Source organism: Ctenopharyngodon idella, chromosome 8 (assembly GCF_019924925.1).
Source record: "Ctenopharyngodon idella isolate HZGC_01 chromosome 8, HZGC01, whole genome shotgun sequence".
NCBI classification, from domain to species: domain Eukaryota; kingdom Metazoa; phylum Chordata; class Actinopteri; order Cypriniformes; family Xenocyprididae; genus Ctenopharyngodon; species Ctenopharyngodon idella.
Window position 1 is genome coordinate 15,889,800 of NC_067227.1, and position 25,100 is coordinate 15,914,899.

At 35.6% G+C, this 25,100-nt stretch overlaps 1 protein-coding gene across 4 annotated transcripts in view; it reads left to right on the plus strand.

The window, feature by feature from the left end:
* Positions 1-278: 278 nt before the first annotated feature.
* Positions 279-25,100, plus strand: part of mvb12bb (multivesicular body subunit 12Bb) — a 59,568-nt gene continuing 34,746 nt past the window's right edge. Inside the window, exons 1-6 of one of the 4 annotated variants that reach the window (XM_051903958.1) lie at positions 279-377; positions 4,698-4,813; positions 12,658-12,765; positions 16,458-16,554; positions 17,685-17,814; positions 20,166-20,273. In XM_051903958.1, coding sequence (XP_051759918.1) covers positions 4,703-4,813; positions 12,658-12,765; positions 16,458-16,554; positions 17,685-17,814; positions 20,166-20,273 — 554 coding nt within the window. In that variant the 5' untranslated portion in view covers positions 279-377; positions 4,698-4,702. Of the gene's footprint in view, positions 378-405; positions 546-4,697; positions 4,814-12,657; positions 12,766-16,457; positions 16,555-17,684; positions 17,815-20,165; positions 20,274-25,100 lie in introns of those variants that run through there. The other 3 variants (XM_051903957.1, XM_051903959.1, XM_051903960.1) reach the window with 3 other exon arrangements.

Genomic DNA, 25,100 nt, shown 5'->3' on the forward strand with positions numbered 1-25,100 from the left:
ACATTTTTCATACTTGGTTTATAATTTATGTCATTGTCAATGTAAATCACACATTTAACTCTAGGCTTTTTTTTTTAATACTATAATGTGCATTACACACATTGCATATTAAAGTAGTTACAGCAATAAAAGCGTGTAAGCTGATCTAGGAAATGTTTAGAATTATCATTTTAATAATATTTTATCTGATAAACCTCTTCATTACACATTTTACACAGTAAATGTGCCATGCCTGCTTGCAATACTTTTCAAATCATATCAGAACAACATAAGATTTAAAGTGCGTAAGTCTAGATGTAGGCTATGGACATAACAGTGTAAAGTTTTCCATCGCGGGACAGAGGAGGTTAGATGAATTTAAAATACACATCTTTTAGGTAAGAAATAAACAACAGGTGTCACTCTTGATCCTTACCTCCACAGACCAAGTTAATAATTTGTCACATCGATAGAACATGACTAATTGCGGAAGTAAAAAGGACAATGCAAGGTTATGTTATCTCAGTATCTATAGCGTATCTATCTGCGGTATTTGGTTCCCTCAGGTAAGCAAAATTTACGAGTTCACAGCTTAGTCTTTCAGCTCGCGTAAATCGGGTGCAGATTTACAACGCAACTAATATTTAAATTAGGCTACTTGTTGACAGTAGCTACGCTGTGACAGTGAAAAAGCTGATGCCTTTGTTTCCAATTACTATTTAACCAACTGGATTTATTTTTGAACTGTTTATAACTCTGTACAACATTTTCTAGGCTGACACATATTGATTAAATCTTTGAAAACGTATAAAATTTGTTAATATCAAAATAATATTATATTATTCCTGTTTTAGTAACAATGCTGTCAGTAGGCTATGTTAGCCCATTTCGTTAGCTAATGGACTTTTTTTTCCCTAGCGAAGGTAACTAGCCCATGCATTCTAGTTTTTGGATAACCAGTGAGAAACTCCAGAATGAAAAAAAATGCAACTGCTCATTTAGAATGTGAGTCAGTGAATCTCTGTGTTCTCTCATTGGTCATGTGACCACTAACATGTTTATTATTGTGATCATGTTTTCTATGATACAGTGGTCTTAATACGTTAATGATTTAAATATAGTTTTTAAATAGCATATGCGCGAAATATGGTAGATGTAGGCCTATCTATGACATGTTTTACATTCTTCCTTTATGGAGTTTGATACAGACATCATTTGTCAGACACGAAAACTGATATTACACTATGTAAACTGTTCACATGAAATCAAAACAGTCATTCGTAACTGACAACTCTGTTAAATCAACTCTTTTAGATTCAAAAGTACATTTTGGTTGTAAATGCTTTAGTAATTATGCTGTCAGGTAAATAGTATTTAGTTGTTATTGTTATACATACTTAATAATTTATGTAAGAATTATGTTCATAAGTAGGTAGGTTTCGTGATGACTGTTTTCATTCTGTCTTATGACAGGCAGTGGCTTGATGGTGTCCTTAAATGTGTAGTTTGTTGCTATCACTAATTCCCCCTTCATCCGTTGCAGTGCAAGCTGGATCCGCTCCATTCTCTTTGATCTTTAACATAAAGCCACTATAAGATGAGTGTGCATCATTAGTGCCACAGAAAGTCGCCCCCAGTCTCGACAGCCTGGCCTCCATTTTTCAATTAAAGTTGCTTTACAATCAAATAGCCCAGCACAGTTAGGAAAAGGCTGCATTGATTAGTGTACAAATTAACACAAGAAAGAAATCATTCTCCCTCCATAAGCTAATTTGCCATCCTCGGTTCTCCTTAATAAGTCCCTCCGACAGACTTTTTATACACAGACCCTCCACTGCCTCAGTAAATCCTGTAGATTTAATAACCATAATTGCAATAAATTCGGTAAACATTTAGATTGAATGCAATAACTGTGTCATTTACTCCAGTAGGTTGCTTTAAACGTAATTTAATAAAAGGGCAAAGGACCCTCCACATAGGCTAGTCACTAATCCTTGGTGATCCATGCGTACACATTAGGCTGAAGCATCTTGGGACGAAAATAGACAACGATTGATCTAGATTTCCTAGAAAATATCTGATCGCCATGGCTTGTTGTTTAGAGAGACTTCACTTGGTGGAGCCTAATTATGTTTGTATTGCTACTCCATCTCAGGTCATTTGTGTTGGGTCCACTGGGTCTTAACGTAGGCCTATTATCATTCAAAGCCTTAAAGGTGTACCACAACATTTATCTGTTTAGTCTTTAGTCTTAGAGGTGAGTTAGACAGTTGCACAGTGTTTGTGTGTGGCATTTTAATGCACAAATCTGTATATTGTATATAAACCACCCGCAATACAGTTTAACCAGATGTTAAATGCACTTAAAGTAGTAGTTTACCCAAAAATGACTATTCTGTCATCATTTACTCACCCTTATGTTGTTCCAAACCTGAATGACTTTGTTTATTCTGTGTAACACAAAAGAACTGCTTTAAAATTAAACAGGGTCCAAACAAAATTGGACCCCATTGACTTTTATTGTATGGGAGAAAAATGCTAAGTCATTTTTTCAAAATATCTTCTTTTGTGCTGCCTAGAAGTAAATGAGTAAATAAAGATTTTCATTTTGAGTGAACTATCCCTTTAAATAGCATTTAAATGAAGTCTTTTCATTCTTTTTAGGGCAAACATATGTCCTTTCTATGTAAATTAGCGCATTATAGTGCAGTGTAGACAAGCACATTTCTGCCATTTCAAGAAGCTGTTTTAGGTGTCTTTATTCTTATTTTGTGGATGCATTTGCACACTTACCTGATTTGCGTAATTATTTTAGTAAATCGTGCACTAAAATTGCACAGACAGCACATGCAAATAAATAACACTGTCTGTGGGTACAATTAATTCTTAGTAAATTCCCACCATAGTATATTATGCTTTTTAAATAAATATCCTAATAATTTTGTATATCTAAAAGAAATAATTTTAAACAGCATTCTGTAATGCTTTAACATCTCAATAAATGTACAAGACAACACCGAACAGAGAAGTGGCCATAACTATTGCAAGCACTACCTCATTTCCAGAGATTTGCTGGTGGCATTTACGCAGTGAAAAGTTTACTCCCACTCTTTAATGCGAGAATGAAGATCCCTCATCTTTATATACAACCGCCACTAAAACCATTTCATCTGAAACAGTTCAGAACATAATGTCAGCCCACTCCATATATCTGGAGCTCATTACAGGGGAAAAAAGGTTTGCAGTAATTAATTACCCTGCTAATTGGGCCCTCAGCAGTATTATTGTCTGTGTCTGCGCTGCTTATTTAGTGTACAAACGAGACCTGCTGCATGATTGTTTCTCTGGTTTTAGGAGACTCATACGCCTAGCTATTAGCACAATGACTATCATTCAGCTTACTGACACTGAGAGTTCAGTTCGGTACTGAAAAGCCTTCATCAGAGAGTTTATTTTGATATATTTATATCTTCATTTCTCTTGCTCTGTCTTTGTTTCCACCTGTGCATATGTGTGTGGGTCTGTGTTCTTGTGTCTTTGTCTGCCAAACCTATTTTCAGTACTGAAGAGCACATATAGGCCTACTTGAGAAACTGTGCACTGATTGCCATCTAGTTACGTCAAGCAGAAAGGCGAAGGCTTGGAAATACAAAAAGAGTCTTAATATATTTATAGATTGTTTTTATAATTGGTGCTACCAGAAAAAATGCTGTTGTCTTCCCTTTTGCCAAATACTCAGGAAAACATCAACACCCATAATGCACAGGGCATGTTGCCATCCAAGGCCACAAATACTGCCTTGCTTTAGTAGGAAATACTTCTTAGCAAACTTTTAGTCATAATGCTGTCGACTTGTATTGTTTCCAGGTGCAAGAATTCAAAGAGTAAACGGTTATTTTCTACTTTTCTAATGAAGCATCCAGCACTTTTTAGGCAGTGGCTAAAGGCTGCAAAGAATCGTAAATACGGAGAGAATGGCGCAATGGAAAATCTGTAAAACCTCTGTGTTTGTAGTCAACATTTCAAACTGGATGACCACAAACGCAGCGTTTTAGGCCAAACGGAGAAACCGCCGTTCTGTCAGTTTTACCCAACCCCCGCAAAACGCAAAAGGCAAAACGATGTCATGTACAGGCAAAAAAATCTGTTGCCCTAGTGTTCCATTTTTACTACATTCTATTTAAAGAGTAGAGATAGTATGATACAATTTTTAGTGATAAACCTACCCTTACAATAGCTGTTATGTTAATAACCCTCTGTCGATCCGACTGTCCGTGGGCGGGAATACAAAAATATGGAAGAGTAATCTGTAGTTTTCACGAAAGCCCCGGAGCTGTCAAAAGTCTGCCAGATGTTGAGTTTTGCATCATCCAGTGGACTTTTTGCTGACAAATAAACATAAATTTCTCAATCCAGGTAACACAGAGAACAAGCAAACATTAATAATTTTGGCTACATATACTACTGACATTGTAACAATACAAAGCGGATTGAAAATTGGCAAAGTTGCACTTTAATTCTTTATGGATGCTCCCGTGGTAATAAATTTACACCTTGTCAACAGCTCTGAAGTGTTTTGCAGTCTTTCTGTATTTTAGTCTTTATTTATGTATTTTAGTCTGTTAGTGGGATGTGTGAGAAGTTTTGTTTTGCTATAAAAAATAAATTATTGTATCTACTGTAAGTGTATTATTTTAACTTTTATTTCTCTTGCTCAGCAAACATGACAGCTCTTCAGGACATCTCTGGTGCTAAAACAGAGCTACAGCCTGAAGCCATCACTGATATTGGTGTGCTGGCATCCAAAAAAGAACCTCCAGCAGACTACTATATCGTGAGTTTGCAGTTGCAAAAAATATACAGTATGTCATTTGGTCCCTACAATCTATGAATAAGAATATAATAAGCAGTTGTTAATTAAATTTAAATGCAGTTAAATTAACACTAAAAAATAACGAAACAAACATTATAAACAACATAGAATGTAACCTAAACTTCTATGGAAGCATGTTTGCACATTTCTTACAATTGCGAGCTTACATTTTTTCTCATAGTTGTGAGATATAAACTCGAAATTACGAAAAAAAAAGTTTTTATATAAAAAGAGTTTATATCTCACAATTCCGGGAAAAAAAGTCTTAATTGCAAGATATAAACTCGAAATTGCTAATTATAAAGTCAGAATTGTGAGTTTATAACTTGCAGTTAAGACTTTTTTCCCTCAGAATTGTGAGATATACTGTAAACTCGCAATTGTGAGTTATACAGTAAAATTTTGAGAAAAAAATTAGCTTGCAATTGACATTTTCTCACAATAGCGAGTTTATATCTCACAATTCTGAGAAAACAGTATTGTGAGATATAAATTCACAATTCTGACTTTTTTTCTCGCAATTGCAAGTTTATATCACATTTTTTTTTCTCAGAATTGTGATATAAACTCGCAATTGTGAATTATAAAGTCAGAATTGCAAGATAAAAAGTTGCAATTACTTTTTATTTTTTTGCAATTAATTTTTATTTTTTATTCAGTGGGGGAAACAAACTTCTATAAAAATCCAATAACAACTGAAAATAATAAGAAACGTAAGTATTTAAATAAAATATAATCAAATGTAATCTGTCATGCAGGGACATCTAGGAATGTCCTTTTATGGTTTGTTTTTAATATATATTTTAAATATTACCATATTTTACTTATTTTAATTTTCTAATTTTACTTATTTTATAAATTGTCTTGTTAAAAGTAATATAAATCTTCACAGTAAATTAAACAGTAATCCATATTTTTGTACTTACAAAAAACATTAACATTTTATAGTATTTTGCAGTAAAACTTATTGTCCGATAAAAGTAGCATTAACTAGCAATAACTGTAGCATTTTTACATTTTTTTTTTAAATGATAAAAGTAAGAAAAAAATACTAACAAAAATAAGTAGAAACATACCCTTTTACTGTTTTTGACTACAAATCACACCAATTCACTAATTTTAACTAATTCACACTTTTCACTTACATTAAATTGTATTGCAAAATTATTATATTTTCTTGTTAAATGTAATATATATTTTAAAGTACATGGTAAGGTAGCTAACATACAGTGTGTCATGGTTTTGGATCTTTAGGTTAGGGTTAGTATACAAACTCATGTCATGTCTTTTAAGTGGAGTTAAACAGAGGCAAGTTGTAGGTTAATTTGTTTGGTTAAGACTAGTTTAGTTGATTAGTTATGTTTTGTGACTGGTTATCATTTGTTTGTCATGCAATCTAGTTTGTTTGCCCTTTAGCTTCAGTTTATTAAAGGTGCCCTAGAATGGAAAATTGAATTTACCTTGGCATAGTTGAATAATAAGAGTTCTGTACATGGAAATGACATACCATGAGCCTCAAACACCATTGTTTCCTCCTTCATATGTAAATCTTGTGCGTGAAAAACACCACGGAAAAACAGGCGAATCTTAACATAACACCGACTGTGACGCAACAGTCGGGGTCATTAATATGTACGCCCCCAACTTTTGCATATACCAGCCCATGTTCAAGGCAGTATTAACGTCGTGGACCTGCACAGCCAAATCATCAGACGTTCTGCAGGTATTGTGATGCATGCAAGCAATGACAATAGCGAAAATGGCAGATGGATTGATAATAACTGTTCATGATCCATGATATCATGATATATTTTGTGATATTTGTAAATTGTCTTTTTAAATGTTTTGTTAGCATGTTGTTAATGTACTGTTAAATGTGGTTAAAGTTACCATTGTTTCTTACTGTATTCACGGAGACCAGAGCCATGTCGTTATTTTCATTTTTAACCCGAAAACGCTTGTAGTCTGTATAATTCATAAACGCATCTGCATTCTTATCGAGTCTCTCCAACTGTGTGTAGCTTTAGCCCCGTTAGCCGTGCAGCACTAAACTTATTCAGCATCAAATGTTAGCAAACATCCACAAAATACATGCCATACTTACGTGATCTGATATGCTACATCACCAACAGTTTGTAATGATCCATTTTGAGAGTTATATTGTGAACTTCAGTATTGTTTATGCAATGTTTAATGGAGTCGCGAGCTTGGGGGCGGGAAGCACAAGCTTTTAAAGCTGTACACACCCAAAATCAGAGCATTTTTAATTCCACCCCAAAATAGGCAGTTAAAACATGGTATAATAAAAAAATCTATGGGGTATTTTGAGCTGAAACTTCACAAACACATTCTGGGGACATCTTAGACTTATATTACATCTTGTAAAATGTAAATTCTAGGGCATCTTTAATGTTTTTCTTATCCTATATCAGGCATTGTTCAGTGTTGTCAGGTATTAATTGGTAAGTTCTTGTTTTTTGTGGTTATCATGTTGTTCTGGATGGTTCTTTATAAATAAATCTGCATTTGGGTTCAGTTTCCAACTCGCTAGAGCCGTATTAAACAGTGTAAAATTACAGTTTTACTCAAAATTAAACATTTAAAAAGTAAAAATTATGTTTTTATTTACTTCCCTTCCCTGAAGGCACAAACATTATTTATTGACATGGTTTGATTTTATTTCGGATCTTCCTCTGGCTCTGAGCCGTGAATCCTTCGGTCTATATCCTGAGGATAGATTTTAACAACTCTTTCAGATGAGGCCTCCAACAGAGCTTGGCACCAGTGCCCTGTGTTTGTTTAGGACTCAGATGGCACTGACACAAGGGTGGCTGGTTCTCCGGCGCTTCTGCAACTCTCAGCAATCCCAGAGCGCTAAGAGGGGAAACTAGGACAACAGTATCAATGGCCTCTAGGAAAATGTTTTGTGTGTGTGTGTATCTGTTGTGTATGTGGGTGTGCCTCAAAAAGACTGAGAAAAGAATCAGGGCGGAAAGAGTGAGGGGAAGTTTTGTGAATAAAACAGAGCACAAAGCAAACACTGTATAAAACAACCCTGCGTTAAGCTTACGGGCAGCTAGAGTTCTTCCTCTCCGCTTTCCTTTTCTCCCTCCGTTTTCTTTCTTCTCTCTCACTCTCACTTCCCGCCCCACCCACCAGTCCCCAACTGTTGCCGTCTCCGGCGGGTTGTCTGTGGGTTGGCACGGTGCTGGGGTTCTGCCCACTGGCGCTGAGGATCCGGTGCACGCCACATGGCACCAACGTGTTCTCAGAGGCCCTGTTCCGCTTGGCCTTTCCCTCCTTCACACGCAGCAGGATGCAACTGTTTCACTTTGTTTGCAAAAACAAACACATTTATTTATTAACAACCTTTACACAACAAAATATATATGAAAATTGAAAGATTTGATGTTTAGTAGCTAGTTTTCTTAAAGCTTTGACTGTTTTAAACTCTGATTATCAATCGTTTTTAACAGTAGACCTACTTCTCTAACCAGCAGGATCAAATTATTTTGTTTTATTTGTGTAAACAAACATTTATTTATTACAACCTGATTTAAACAAAAACTCAAAGATGTGTTTGTTGTTTTTAAGATCTAGTTTTAGCAAGTGTTATGAAGTTTGACAATTCTAAACTGATTAGCAGTAGCTCCCTACAGTGCATCTATCCGCTGTCATTTTACCTGTACTTTACAAACAAACATATTAACAACCTTTAAACAACCAAATATAAAAATTATTCTCTCAATTTTACTTTTTTTTTTTTTTTTTAGCTAGTTTTAGCAAGTGTTTGAACTAAGCCCATTTGAAATTATTAGCTTCTGTCAGTCAATGCAACTGTATCACTTTGTTTGCATAAACAAACGTTTATTTATTAAAAAAATGTTATGCAACCAAATATTAAAGAAATTTAAACAATGTGTTTGTTTTTAGCTGCTAGTTTTAGCAAGTGTTCTGAACTTTGAATAATTTTTTAGTCTGATTATCAACAGCTTCAAACAGCACTATTTTTTGTCTTGCTTTGTTTGCAAAAACAAACTTAACCTTTTTTTTTTTTTACAACAAAATATAAACAAAAGCTTATAGATAATTTTTTTTGTTTTAGCAAGTGTTTGAATTTTGACTATTCTACATTATTGTTAACAGCTTCTAACAGTACTTGTGTATCCAGCCGCATGCAATTGTTTCATGATGTTTATGCAAACAAGCATGTTTACTTATTAACAACCTTAACACAACTAAAAATAAACAATAAATGAAAGATTTGTTTTTAGTAGCTATAGTTTTATCAAGACTTCAAAGCTTTGACTGTTTTAAACTTGTCTAACCAGAAAAATGAAATGATTTTGTTTTTATTAGCGCAAACAAACACATCAACCTTCACACAACCAGATGTAAACAAAAACTGAAAGATTTGTTTGTTTTTAAGTGCTAGTTTTAGCAAGTGTTCTGATGTTTGACTTTTAAACATTGTCCAGCATCACGCAACTTTTTTTGCCTTGTTTGTTCAAACAGATTTATTTATTAACTAACTTTACGCAACTAAATATGATCAAAAATTGAAGTTAAAGCTTCTGAACTTTTATCAGCAACCTCTAAACAGACACAACTAAACATCAGCAGACAGCAAACTACAAGACACAGAAGACTTATTTAAGCATCTTTCAATTGTGTTTCAAAGTTTTTTATTTTAATTTTACTTTTCCATTGAAGGTATTGAGGTATCTCCCCTCCCTCTACTTGTCCCAATGCTTAGAAACTGTTTCCACATTCAGGCTGCGTTGCCTGCCCCGGCTGCACGGTGGCATACTGACTCCTTTGGTGCCTGGTTCCTCCCTGTTTGACTTTGGGCTTCACAGCTCCAGCTCTTTGTTTACGCTGTCAGGAGGAGCGGGGCACTGACCTGGAAAAATTGTCCAGGACGGGTTGTCTTGTAAAGGGAGGAGGGAGACGGGAAGGAGAGGAGGATATTGTGGTTGATGTATAGACTCCTCCTGAGAGCTTTGGTCCTAGCTAACAGCTGCGGACGCTGTAGCTCCAGCACACTTTTGCTGTCTCTGTCCACCAGTCTGTCTTCCTCTATGTCTGTTTTTGTCTGTCTTTTCTGAAAGCCTAATGTATGCCTGTCAAAACCTCACAAGAGTTCACTTTAGAGTTGTGTGCCTTTCAGAACTGAATTGAGAATAGCTATTCAATTCCAGTTCAATTTCTGAATTAAAGTTAATTAAGGTAGCAAACAGGATGCAGAATTGTATTTTCTTAAATCTTAATTTGAAATAAAAACTCATATAGCTGTTGTAAGTTTATTTTTTTGAATAATACATTTAATTTTTCAGTATGAATAAACCGTAAACATGTTATCATACACATAACATATGAAGCATTTCTAGAATCATTTTATATATATATATATATATATATATATATATATATATATACACAGGTGCTGGTCATATAATTAGAATATCATCAAAAAGTTGATTTATTTCACTAATTCCATTCAAAAAGTGAAACTTCTATATTATATTCATTCATTACACACAGACTGATATATTTCAAATGTTTATTTCTTTTCATTTTGATGATTATAACTGACAACTAAGGAAAATCCCAAATTCAGTATCTCAGAAAATTAGAATATTGTGAAAAGGTTCAATATTGAAGACACCTGGTGCCACACTCTAATCAGCTAATTACCTCAAAACACCTGCAAAGGCCTTTAAATGGTCTCTCAGTCTAGTTCTGTAGGCTACACAATCATGGGGAAGACTGCTGACTTGACAGTTGTCCAAAAGACGACCATTGACACCTTGCACAAGGAGGGCAAGACACAAAAGGTCATTGCAAAAGAGGCTGGCTGTTCACAGAGCTCTGTGTCCAAGCACATTAATAGAGAGACGAAGGGAAGGAAAAGATGTGGTAGAAAAAAGTGTACAAGCAATAGGGATAACCGCACCCTGGAGAGGATTGTGAAACAAAACCCATTCAAAAATGTGGGGGAGATTTGCAAAGAGTGGACTGCAGCTGGAGTCAGTGCTTCAAGAACCACTACACACAGACGTATGCAAGACATGGGTTTCAGCTGCCGCATTCCTTGTGTCAAGCCACTCTTGAACAACAGACAGCGTCAGAAGCGTCTCGCCTGGGCTAAAGACAAAAAGGACTGGACTGCTGCTGAGTGGTCCAAAGTTATGTTCTCTGATGAAAGTAAATTTTTCATTTCCTTTGGAAATCAGGGTCCCAGAGTCTGGAGGAAGAGAGGAGAGTCACACAATCCACGTTGCTTGAGGTCCAGTGTAAAGTTTCCACAGTCAGTGAGGGTTTGGGGTGCCATGTCATCTGCTGGTGTTGGTCCACTGTGTTTTCTGAGGTCCAAGGTCAACGCAGCCATATACCAGGAAGTTTTAGAGCACTTCATGCTTCCTGCTGCTGACCAACTTTATGGAGATGCAGATTTCATTTTCCAACAGGACTTGGCACCTGCACACAGTGCCAAAGCTACCAGTACCTGGTTTAAGCACCATGGTATCCCTGTTCTTAATTGGCCAGCAAACTCACCTGACCTTAACCCCATAGAAAATCTATGGGGTATTGTGAAGAGGAAGAGGCGATATGCCAGACCCAACAATGCAGAAGAGCTGAAGGCCACTATCAGAGCAACCTGGGCTCTTATAACACCTGAGCAGTGCCACAGACTGATCGACTCCATGCCACGCCGCATTGCTGCAGTAATTCAGGCAAAAGGAGCCCCAACTAAGTATTGAGTGCTGTACATGCTCATACTTTTCATGTTCATACTTTTCAGTTGGCCAAGATTTCTAAAAATCCTTTCTTTGTATTGGTCTTAAGTAATATTCTAATTTTCTGAGATACTGAATTTGGGATTTTCCTTAGTTGTCAGTTATAATCATCAAAATTAAAAGAAATAAACATTTGAAATATATCAGTCTATGTAATGAATGAATAATAATATAGAAGTTTCACTTTTTGAATGGAATTAGTGAAATAAATCAACTTCTTGATGATATTCTAATTATATGACCAGCACCTGTGTATATATATGTGTGTGTGTGTGTGTGTGTGTATATATATATATGTATATAATGTATGTATGTGTGTGTGTGTATATATATATATATATATATATATATGTATGTATATATGTGAAATGTATATATGAAATGTCTCATGAACACTTTATTATATTATATTATATTATATTATATTATATTATATTTTAGTTTACTGAAAACAATATGGTGGACATTTTTTGGTTTTGATGGCTATGTTGATTTGACAGTATTTGACATACTGTTCAATACAAGTACTGAAAGTAAATATACAATATAATCAGGTAAATATGAAAATATGAAATGCATTCTAAAATTATACTTCCTTCTAAATTCTACTTCCTGTCATTGCAATTCTAATTTAACACCCTGTGGCAAATTCCTAAATTGTGACTGCCATTGTTTTTACTATATTTCAGAAAGGCAGCTGCTTGATCTCTGCAGAGCACAATGAAGTCTCATTTAGCTTGTTCAAAGGCCTTCTTTGTGAGGTCTTGTCTCATCCTTGTTGTCCCATGGGCCGATGGTATTTTTACCCTTTTTAGGAGGCTGAGGATTCTTCTCCACTTGCATAGGGCTCTAATGAGATGGAGTGAGAGCTCAAGCAAGCCTTAATTAAGCCAAGTAGGCACATAGCAGGGCAAAAAAAGGAAACACGCACATCGTCCATACATTAACTTGATCTCACCTCAATGCACATTCTCCTCTCTGTGTATTTTTTTTCTTTTCACGTAGGTTGCACAAACAACAGATGGCTTCGACGCCAACCTGTGGAAGGACAGCATATTCAAATCCAAGGTCACACGCTATCTCTGCTTCACCCGAGCTGCCACCTCCAAAAATGTAAGTGTAAAAGTGTAAACGTGCACATTGCAAGTTTTTCTCCAGTTTCTTCACACGCTGTCATAAAGTACGTTTGCCCCGTTTGCTTCAGTCCATCCCTCATTAGGGTTCTCTGCAGATCTTTGATCACAAACTCCTTCAAAATATGTTTCGTCCTTTAAAGAGAAGTATCTAAACCGAATGCAAATCCTACTCTGCATTTAGAATGGTTTGAGAATTTTTTTTTTTTTTTTTTTCACTTGATGTGTGAAGTCCCAGCATGCTTGCATTTGAAAATTTGTTGATGATCTCTAGTTCTCCCGAAGGAATTTGGTTTATGATTATTCATAAACGCAACTCTCCGTGTTAGTAGTTTACGATTTCATTTGGCTCAATTAACCTGGTCCCTATAGACATTTTGAATACCTCCCAGCCATTCATCAAAGATGGAGAAAGCATCAAAAAAATGTCAAACTTTTGGTTATGGGGATTCTTGCTTATGAAATATGACACATCAAACAGCCATCCAATATGCCTGCTAAAGGAGCACCTATTTTAAAAGATTCCTCTGTGAATTGGAACTATTTGAACATTTCCCTCACATTCGGCTGAGCTAAATTGAGAATGAGCATCTTTTTATGTGCAGGTATCTGTCTGGAAAGTGAAACAGGTGGCCCAGTCATGCTGTTTAGGTTATCGGTCTTCATTTAAGGTGAACAATGCAAAGTTGAGTTGCCCTACCTTTATTGTTCCTCTGTTTGAGTAAGTGAAGGCAACACATAGCATGTCTTTTTAGAAAGCATTCTATACTTTATCACTGTCTAGAAATAAAATCCGTCAAAATTATGTATTTATTGAAAGAAACTTACCTTGTGTTCATAATTGGGTTTAACCTGCTGATAAGCTTGTAATGTTTGTGAGGATGACAAAAATAGGCTGTGGCTAATAAGCTTATTTTGGTGGGTCATTGTTATTCAGTGTTGCATCTCACCGGTGCATCTGCTTTTTCCTTTAATATGCACTGTTGCCACAGAATGCCTTTCACTGATTAATGAATTAATATTTTTAAGACATTTTCATTTCAGCCCATAAAAAAAAAAAAACTGAATCGAATTCTAGTTTGTTTTGTTTTGTTTTGTTTTGTTTGTTTGTTTGTGTTCTTCTTTATTGCAAGGGTTTTCAGACAAATGTCCAGGGGCCACAAGGAAGTGTTAAAAAAAAAAAAAAAAAAAAAAAAATGCATGTTCATTTGATACAATGCACTATACATTGTACTTATATTTAAAAAAAAAAAAAAAAATACCTGCATGTAATTAGAACCTTATTCTTTGATGTAACTACATAGTAGTTAAAGACACCTAATATAATGTGTGACCAAATTTATATATATTCATAAATATCTTTTTTTAATCGTTTTAGAAAGGGGATCCCTCACAAGCAGTTCATCATATTAAGGGGTCTTTAACATCTGTGGACTAATATCATGATATATGTGGGATATCATGCCACATTCAAGGACATGGGCAGTCACTATAATAACAAACACACATGTATGGGTACACATTCAAGATTGCTCATATCACATGGTAAATCATTAATCTCATGTTAACCTTTGGTCTTAAAAAAGTATTTTTCTGGAGCTCTTTAAAATTTGTAGTATGTCCCGACCAGTGTTGGGGAAAGTTACTTTTAAAAGTAATGCATCACAATATTGCGTTACTCCCTAAAAAAAGTAACTAATTGCATTACTTAGTTACTTTTTATGAAAAGTAATGCGTTACATCACTTTTGTGTTACTTTTTCTCAGCTGGCCTGGGCTTGTTTGTTTGTTTTTTAATAACAACAAAAAAAGTTATATTTTTGGTTAATGTAAAGGCCCTTTCACATCCAAAGGGAAATTAATAAGCCTCAGGCTGAAGGAAATGTATATTTACACCTGTACAGTAGAGGGCGCACCTCAAACAAACCTTTCAGCTGTGCTGCCATTCTGGATTAAAGAAGAAAAGCATACAGGAGAAGGAAGTTCAACACTCTTATTTCTAAATCTAATCTAAAGTAATTTTTGCTTATTAGTATGGTTGAATTAGATCATTGAAGGTCAGCAGCAAAGACATTGGTTAATAAAGTGAGATTAAATACAGTATATTTGTGTAATTTAATATAGTTAATTATGTTTGCGTAAAATTCTGAAATTGCATTTCACAGTTTTTATTCATTTTGAGGAATACTGAATGTTTTTGTGCAAGTGAGATGAGTAAATTCATGTTCATATTTAGTCTAGAACTACAATAACCATCATGCAACACCTCTGCACTTTATTTCTCTCAAAACTGTCAGTCAATAAATGTGAAAAAGTAACTTGCGTTACATATTTGAATAAGTAACTTAGATATTTTGTTGTAAATTGAAAAAGTAATGCATTACTTTACTAGTTATTTGAAAAAGTAATCTGATTACGTAACTTTAGTTACTTGTAATGCGTTACCCCCAACTCTGGTCCCGACCACAGTGAAGCTGTAAACTCATCTAAAAAACTAGGTGGAAACAGGGCCATTGTTTTAGCAAACTCACATTTGTTTTGTGAAATCAAGTCCCACCCTACTTTTTAAGGTGCTATATTTTTATCATTGCAGGAAAGCTACTGTACATCTTCTAAGCTCCATATTATGAGATTCAGAGATGGTGTGGCAATCCACTATGACTGGTTTACCCAGGACAATTCCTGCCTGTTGATCAAGTTAAATGAGAGCTGCAGTTTTAGTATGTAGCACATCAGTCCCCTCTGCCACCTCTCCAGCATGGAGTCTTAAAATGTGTGTCTGCACTGTTTTGAAGTCCCTGACGCTAATAAAACATGGCAGCGCCATCAACAAAGGCTATTTTGTCTGTCAGTCAAAGTGGCCCCCACTGTAATTGTCTATGACAAAAACAGATTCTACAGAATTAGCCAGTGAATTATGTGGTGGGAAGTAAACAGTTTGTGATTTATCATACTCAGGGTTGGAGGTAGATGGCCCTTTGTCAGGTCCTGATGGGAAAAATCTCTCCCACGTCTTTTAATAAAAAAAAATAAAAAAAAAGTGTTAAAAAGAAAAAAGAAAAAAAAAAACATGCCTCATGCATAGTAATAGCGTTCATCCATATTCGTACCCTCAAGTCAGAACTATGAATAAAAATGGTCTGTAGTGGTAATAACTGCCGGGTAATAGTAGCGACGGCATCCAGAATGTCGGACTCATCACGTCACGCTATGCTAGCTGCACTCTTTCAGGGCTTTTTGCTGGATTATTGCTATTTATTACTGCGAAAAATGGAACCATAATGAGTCCAGGCTGGGAAGGCTGAGGGAAAAAGTCATGCTTGAAAATGTCAACTAAACAGCTCCTGATTGTTTTCAAGTACTCCCTGTTCTGAAGCACAAGCAATTTGGCCTGCCACCGACTGGCCCTATCGTTGGGCTGCCATGTCTGAAGATGATGGCTAGCACACAGGTGCTTGCATGCTTAAAAGAGGGCAGCGATTCAACAAAATTGTGTGTGCGCGTCTGCAAAATACTACAGTGGCCTTTCATTGTAGGTACGAATCATGCATAATTGAAAGCCGCCTGCTTCCAGACGTAATTTTAACTCTGCGAAGTGCTTTATTGAACAGGCTCATTGTTATAATGGTTTAAACTCATATAATCATTATTATATCACTAAATTTTGTGGCAGAAGCAATTATGCAACGTGGTCGTGGACATGAAGTTGATTGACTTGAAGGACTGTTTGCCAGAGGGCTTCACTCCGATCCAAGACACCACGGATACCCGTAAGCACAGTTTCCTTCAAAAATAGACTTTTTTTTGCTTCCCCCCCCCTCCTTCTCTCTCTCTCTCTCTTCTCTTCTCTGTAGTCATCCTGAGGGAGCGCTTCTCCAGAGGTTGTGAATGTGAATGTTTCATAGGCTCAGGTTTAGCTTAATTTATGATAGTGCGAGAGAGTAAAATAAACATTTTGCCCTGAAGGTAGGAGGAGAGGAGAACGATGAGTCATTGTTTATCTCTGCCAGAACCCAGCTTTTCTTTATGATGTGCTTATTTATTTATGTATTTATTTGTGCAGAGCGGGAGTGGATGGTGGTTATCTAATATTAATGAAATGCATTCCCTTGATGCTTTAGTGCTTTTTGAGTGCTATGTATTTCTCCCCTTCTCGTCTTCTCTCTTCTCCTCTCACCGCGCCTTTGAGAACGCCGCAATATTATTTTGGCATAGGGAGTGAGGGCAGCATGTTTATTATTTTCATTATTATTGCATTTACACGGCCCTCGCCCCGGCGCCGCCTCAAAACGAATGGGATGGGCTCAGGAGTAATATGGCCGAGTCTGGTAGCGGGTTCTGGAGGAATGACTAAAAAGAAGATGGAGTCTCATTGGGTGCTGGTTTTAATGTGCCACTTTATTGTAGTAAAGACATGTTTAATAGATGCCTCAGCCACTATATTGCCATTTCACTCTCAGTCAAGTCTCTTATATGCTTCTTACACACTTGACACTGAAGATTCCCCTCTAGCACCCAAAGACATTTTTATGCAATTATGATGTGCTTTCATATACTTATATGATGTTTTGAGGCTGAAGGCACATATACGTTGCATTTATAAGGTGTTCAAATATTAATGCATATATATATTTAGCTTGTCTGTCTGAATAAACTGTTAGGAAATAGGTAGTTTATATATATAATATGTAGTTAGATTGTTGTGTCATTGTTTATAAGGCTTCCCAAGGACAAATAGGTCAGGCAATATGCGTAATGTTGGTTTTAGTTATGAGTCTATGGGATTGTGGCATATAAAGGCACATTTGGACTCTGGTGTAAATGTAGTTAGACTGCTGATAAATGAAAGACGTGATTAGGGCTGTTTATGTTATGACTGTTATATCTCTTTCTCTCTCAGAGGAGCAGGCTTTGAGGAAGGAGAGGCTGTGTGTGAAGTTGGTCCCCAGGAACAGCACCGATGCGGCTATATGTGATGTGGTTATACAGGGGAAATCAAAGCACAGCCTCACTAATTATACATTTATAGGGTAAGATATCATATTTTTGGATAAATTGAGTTAGTTGGTATTACAAACATGACATGTCTTTTTAAAAATTATTTGTGTGTTTGATGTAGATGTTTTGGTCACTATTCCCTCTGAGCGTAAAAAAGTACCAAAGTAAATATCCTGGAGCCATGTTTATTATGCTGTCTGAATCGTCATTTTTTAACTGAAGAGGATTGTTCTTCTGGTCTATCTGTGGTTTTTTTTTTTTTTTTTTTTTTTGACCGGCTCCTGTTTCCTCTAGTGCCCCTCAGTGCCTGCGGCCTGCTACAGGCATTATGGGTGCTTTCTTTACTGGTGCTGCTTTTCCAACAGTGTTTAAAGCCACTCCTGATATGTCTTACAAACATTAGATAGTATTTGAATGGCAATTTTAAATGTTTCATACCATACCACACCAAATAGACTGAGCAAGTATTTTCGCTTTTGGGCTCCCACAGCAGGTTTATACAATGGCTGTTCAAAAGTTTGGAGTGGGTAACATGTTTTTGAAGTCTCTTATGTTCATCAAGGCTGCATTTATTTGATTAAAAAAAAAAAAAAAAAATCAGTAATATTGTGAAATTTTATTACATTTTAAGATGTAATTTAGTCCTGTGATGGCAATTTTCTGCAGCTATTACTCCAGTCTTAGCTGTCACAGGATGATCCAGATCCTTTAGAAATCATTCTAATATGCTGATTTGGTGACTAAGAAACATTTCTTATTATCAATGTTGAAAACAAATGTGCTGCTTAATATTTTTTTGTGGAAACCGTGATATATTTTTTCCAGGATTCTTTGATGAACAGTAAGTTCAAAAGTACAGCATTTGTTTCAGATAGAAATCTTTTGTAACATTATAAATGTATTTACTTTCACTTTTAAGCGATTTAATGTGGCTTTTCTGAATAGTATCAAGTATTATTAAAAAAAAAAAAAAAAAAAACTTACTGACCCCAATCTTAAACAGTGCTGCTTGAAAGTTTGTGAACCACTTGCAGAATCTGTGAAAATGTTAATAATTTTAACAAAATAAGAGGGATCATTCAAAATGCATGTCATTTTTTTTTTTTTTTTTAGTACTGTCCTGTTATTTTACATAAACGATGTTTACATAAAGTCCACAAGACAAAAAAAAAATAGCTGAATTTATAAATATGACCCAATTCAAAAGTTTATGAACCCTAATACCTGGATGATCTACGACTGTTTTTATGTTTTGTGATGGTTGTTCATGAGTCCCTTGTTTGTCCTGAGCAGTTAAACACACACAGTATTAAAAATCAAGGGTTCACAAACTTTTGAGTGGGTAGTTTTTATAAATTCAGCTATTTTTTTTTTTTGTCTTGTGGACCATATGTAAACATTTTTTATGTCAAATATCTTACTCAGGACGGTACTAAATAAAAAATAACATGCATATTGTATGATCTCTCTTATTTTGTTAAAATTATTCACATTTTCACAGATTCTGCAAGGGGTTCACAAAGTTTCAAGCAGCACTGTATATAGTTCAGTCATGAAACTCTTCTGAGCAGCTGATTGGTTCCCATAAAGCCAGCTGCTTTGGCTAATCAATCTTTTTGTTCTATCAACTAAACCTATTTATTTCCGTCCTGAACCAGCTCAAATCAGTGCAGTGCACGATGGGAATGTTCCTAGCCCCACACCTTCCCCAGCACCACTTGCCTAGATCTGCTCTGGGGGTTCTCCCTACTTTCCTTGCTTGTATCTTATTCACTCATATCCTAATCACTGTATTTATGTGCATGTGTCAGCAGTAGCTTTAACTCATGCCAGCAGCAGCAGTGTAGCGCATCCAGACCACCAAGACTAAGCATATATAGTCAAACCAAAATTTATTCAGACACCTTGAACATTTCATTCATTATTACAGTTTATTCACTATAGTTTAAAAAAAAATGGTAATAAAATATGAAAAGTTCAACTGTGTCAGAAAAAAATAATCTTAATTATGTCAGATAACACTTAAGCAAAACATTGTCAGGTCAAAGTGTCTGAATAATTTTTGGTCCCAAACTTTTATCAATTTTACTGGTAGTCCACTGTATGAAGAATTTTTGGGTATAATATGTCACAGTTTACTTTATTGTGTTATATCCTCACTTACATAAACCCTTATATTATATCCTCACTTACATAAATGAACTATAGTGTCCTGCACCCACTAGTAAAAAAATATAAAAAATTATATCTAGAGTCTGAATAATTTTTGGTTTGACCCCTATATATTCTATTCTTATCAATAAAATGCTGTTTAATTCTATTTTGAGAGTTGAAATAATTTTTAAATGATCTTGATAATGAAACAAGCTGGGTTTGTCCACAGAGAGCTGAATAATCTGGGGATTTGGTATCAGCTGGGAAAAGTCACTAAGTCGCAGGACACAGCGCACAAAACTTCCTCTTCCTCTACAACTGCTCTTGGTGTTGTCAGGTAAGACCCTTTATAAGAATACATATACTGTACCGTATAGCCTATTTTAATATGATATTACTTAACACAGGAGGAGAAATTGTTCCTTGTCATTAGGTCTAATCAGATGTGGGATATTCCAACCATCTGTTAAATTAAGTTTCCATATATGTAGGAAGTTAGAAATTCTGCCTTTTTGAGTTGAATGCGGCATAAGATAATTGAGTGTGTTTCCATTGATAACCCGAAGTTCAACATGGACAAAAAAGCCATGAGGTGAAGAAAGTGCTCAAGCAGAGAGACTGCCATGAGGAGAGCTCAGTCTGTTGTCTGCTTTGACACGCAACAAAAAAAAAAAAACACAGTCTGCCCAGCAGCCACGCACATAAACACACAGCCTGAAGGGAAGAAGACAGAGAGGGAGTGTGACTTTGTACCTCATCCAACTCAAACATGTCAATTATTTATGAGCAGGAAGTAGTAGGGTTTTTCCTCTGTAAATAGTAAATAAACAATCACAGCTAACCTCCAATGGTTCGTTGGTGGGGGCATGTGGATGGTGCCAACTGAAAGTGCTAGATTTGAGCATGCCAGAAGGCCATGAGGGTCCTGGCACTGCAGTTAGGGCCTGTGCACATAAAGTCTAGATGGAGTTTTATTTCTGCAAGCTTTAGCCACTTTATATTTCAATACCTTTACAACAAGGTTGCCAGTTCAGTACTTTTACCTAAAGAGCCTGCTGCTGGACAAATTATGAGGATTTGAGAGATAATATAGTCTGTTTAGTATTGCCTACTGTGGAAGTTATAGTTGTTGGTTAGTTAGTCGAAAACATATGAGCTCTGTTCCAAAACCTAGTCATCTAACATTCTAACAACCATGGGACTGATCTAAAACACCCTACATAGGCAGCAACTCTGTGAGTCACACAAATTGGACTGAGAAATTGATTTCAATACATTTTGTTGTTAGCATGTTGCTAAGCTATCAGTGTGATACCAATAAACATAAAAATATGCTTAAATAATGAACCATAAATACATAGCACACACAAATATTTGGTATTTATGAAACTCTTGATAATTTTCAGTATTGACTGAAATGTGTTTATTCAAAATAATCACCTCGTCTGCCATTTTAAATATATCTGTATATGTATTTATACTTGAAAAGCAGCATAATTTTGTACGCCATTCCTTTCAAAGAGCCTTTTATTGCGCTCAAGTCCTTCTGGGAAGTTTGTTGTACAAGTTGTGAAGTCATATTTGTGATGTCAGTCGTGCGTTCAAATCACTTTGGGTAGAGCAAGATGGCGATGTACCTTTTCTACAAAACCTACTACAAAATTATAAATAAAGAATTTGTATCAGGTATGTTTTTGCTTTTTCATTATTCAAGCTTCATGCTTTAAACTGAAATCTTATATATTCGATTGTAATTGTACAATACGATCATATTTTGAACATGCAACTTAGCTATTTTTATTGTAAATGAAAAAAATAAATAAAAATAAACAAATTTACTATCAAGACTGTGCATCCATTGCATCTCTAATGTTTTCTCACTGACAAGAAAAAAAAGAAAAGAAAAAGATAATCCGGAGTTTCTCACGACTTTGGTGCCATTCATGTGACTCATAAATACAATCAACTCATAAATACAATCTTTCCAAAAAATGACTTGAACGCATTATTTGCATTGGGATTGACTGTGATGCCTTAAAATGCTGTCTATGTAGTAATCTGGCTAGATTTTGGAATGGAGCAGAAAATGTCTTTCTACAAATTTCATTGAACAAAACGTATTTTCAGTGTATCGCCAGGTGAATGATCAAGCAAACAGGTCCTCAACAATACTGTACAACATTGAAAGGACTTTATCTTTTTCCTTCAGTTTTGTTCACTTCAAATTAAATATGGCGTTGAATCTGACTTGGGCCGATTCACACATAAATTCTTTGTGATCATTTGTTGCTTTCATCCTGCGATGAGCAAAAGATTTTCCATTGGGCTCCACTTGAAATATTGTCTGAAGTTTTTGCTCTTTGAACCTTTGCGCAAGACCGACCTCTGAAACCTATCGTAGATTCGTGGCTTGAATAAAGCCCTTTGTGCTGTGTATTTTTTTGGAAGGGGCAACTATAAGGGAGAAGCGTTTGATGTCTCTAAGTCATCCTACATCCAGTCCCACACTTTCACACACTTCCGTCTCACCCTGTTAATTCTTCTCTCTTTTGAAGCCACTTTTCAAGTTGGAGAAGAATAAATTGTACCTCCAAGCGAGGATCCACGCCTCCCCACTCCGATACCTGCTGTGATCACAGACTGTGCACTTTGGTGTTATTACATTTCATGCTCCTACGTCTGTGTGAATGTCCAACTGCAATCTGTGAATCTGTGAAAAAGAACTTGGTTAAGAGGCACAAGAGGTAACCAAGTGCTTTATTGAAGATGTTGTTGGACTTTTCCTGCTAGCTTCCACTTGAATTGAATGTATTTGCTACAGAATAACACTTTTGTGGCTTTTAGTCCATGTCCATTAGCTTTGAGGGAATTTATTGTTCTTCTAAAAGTTTAATACCACTTACTTTTGGCTAACAATAGACTGTAGCAAATCATGTTCAAGGCTGTGACACAATGTTGTTATGATAACCTAAACTATTAAATATTATTTCAGATAATTGAAACAAAGCTGAAATAAAATAAAATATAAATGGATGAAAAACTTAAACTTAACTTGGACGGTAATTGACCCTTCCCCGGGAGTTTGATTGACAAGCGATCTAACCAGTCATAACGCCGAATCCGCCATTTTGTCCGACAAAGCAGTCAGGAGTTAGAAGATTAACCTTGGTGGACTTGAACTTGAAAAATGGTGTGTACTGAAGTCTTTCCGCGTTTGAAACAACATTCCTTCTCATGTTCATTCATGTTTATTTTATGCTATAAATTAACTAGTAGGAAGAGATGATCGGTTCACAAGCTGCTTGAGCAGAGGCACTACAGCAATCTGTCACAACACATTAAAGAGTTTTTATTGTTCGAATTTCTTAAAAAAATTACACAGTTTAAAAGCTGGGACTTTGTTTAATATCACAAGTAACCTGCTCTCTCTTGTCTGTCAACGTGTTGTCAGTGTCCTCTTTGCTCCGCGATGTATTTTTCACTTTGTGTGGCGTGACAGCGCCATGGCTTGTCGGACAAAGCAACAGTAACTAAGGGGGGCGAGTCTACCTTGGCAACTAACAGAAATAAAAAAAAATAAAACAAAGCTAAACAGAAGCCTAAATTTGTTGAATATATTGTGCACCAAAAGATTTGATGGGATTTTTAGAATTTGATTTATTTTATTCAAAATAAAATATGTAATATACTTTTTTCCCTCTGTGATGTAAACAAAAATGGTATTAAAGGCGTGAGAATATGTTGTCAAAAAATGGCAAAACAGAGGCTTTAGAATAGGAAGCCCGTGTTCATGTGTCGCATTACAAGGTTTGATGCTGCTCTCGCCTCATTTCACACAAACTCTGCGGGCCCATCAATGTTTACTGTTTGTATGACTCTTTTAAGACGCCCTCAAATTTAAATGCCTTTTACAGTTATAGGAAAGATGTTTTAAACATAGTCAATAAGGAATAAATGTTTAATGACCCCTTTAACTTTGAATGCTGGTGGTTCTGCAAATAAACCTTTTTGCCTCAGGCTACAAGGACACTAATCACTGAGTGTGCAGACTACTGAGTGTAAAGTTGTTCCCTTGCTGCCTGTTTGAAATTTCAAAGCATTTTCATGAATGTTTTATTTATTTTTTTGTGGTGTCAACTTTGTGACCCCCATTTCATTCAAACTAGGCCCAATCAATCCAGTTTCCAAACCATAGGGTTGTTGTTTTTCAGGGTGAGCTCTTTAAAGAGTACAGCAGATCTTCTCCCTTCTTTGCTGCCATTTGTCGTCCTGATAAAACTGTCATCTCTTGCTCTGATATCTGACCTCTAGATTGACAGAGAACATAAAGTTGTCTTGTGCTAATATTTCGGTTTCTCTTTTTCTTCATAGAATCAAGGTTTCAGGCATTTCTCTCTGAATGATAGGGCCATATACAGTAAGGCAGGGAAAGTTTTTTATATCCAAAAGCCGAACAATATAAATGTAAAGGTCAAGCATATTCCCCACTGTGAGCAGGCAGATTTTTTTATGCCGTCCCATGATTCACTCCACTGATTCACTACTGGAGGTCAGTAAATATACAACCACATTGGCAACTTTGGAAGAACTTTAAAAACAAAATTTACTTTAAAAAAAGTTTTCAATTTCCTCTTTCAGTTTAAGTAAAAAAGGATCACCCTGTTAACATATTGTGTAAAATTAAGTGTTGTATTTTAAGTCTACATAATAGCAGGTATTTAATGTCATACTTGTACACATCACACTATAACCTTAAAAGTTAACCATTTAATTTCTGTGATATTAGTGCCACCAAACAAATTTTAATTTGTTTATCAAACAAAATTTTATTATACATTTTTTTTATAATAAAAAAATCTCAAGTAAAAGTTTATTTTATTTTAAATAACTTATCTATTGCCAAGATTACAAGAAATATGCTTTAAATGCTTTATGCTCACAGCCTAAACACAGGCGACACTCTTCTGCATAATGGTAACCACAAAATTCAAAAACATTACAGAAACTCCTCTAAATGTCCAACATAACTAAACATTAAACACTATCATACACTAACAACATCTTTCCCTCTACTGAAAAACACATAAAATAACACTTTAATCCCCAAACTTACTCTCCTAATGCATTCCCTTGCAAAGCATGCTGGGAACTAAGGATCCACTGC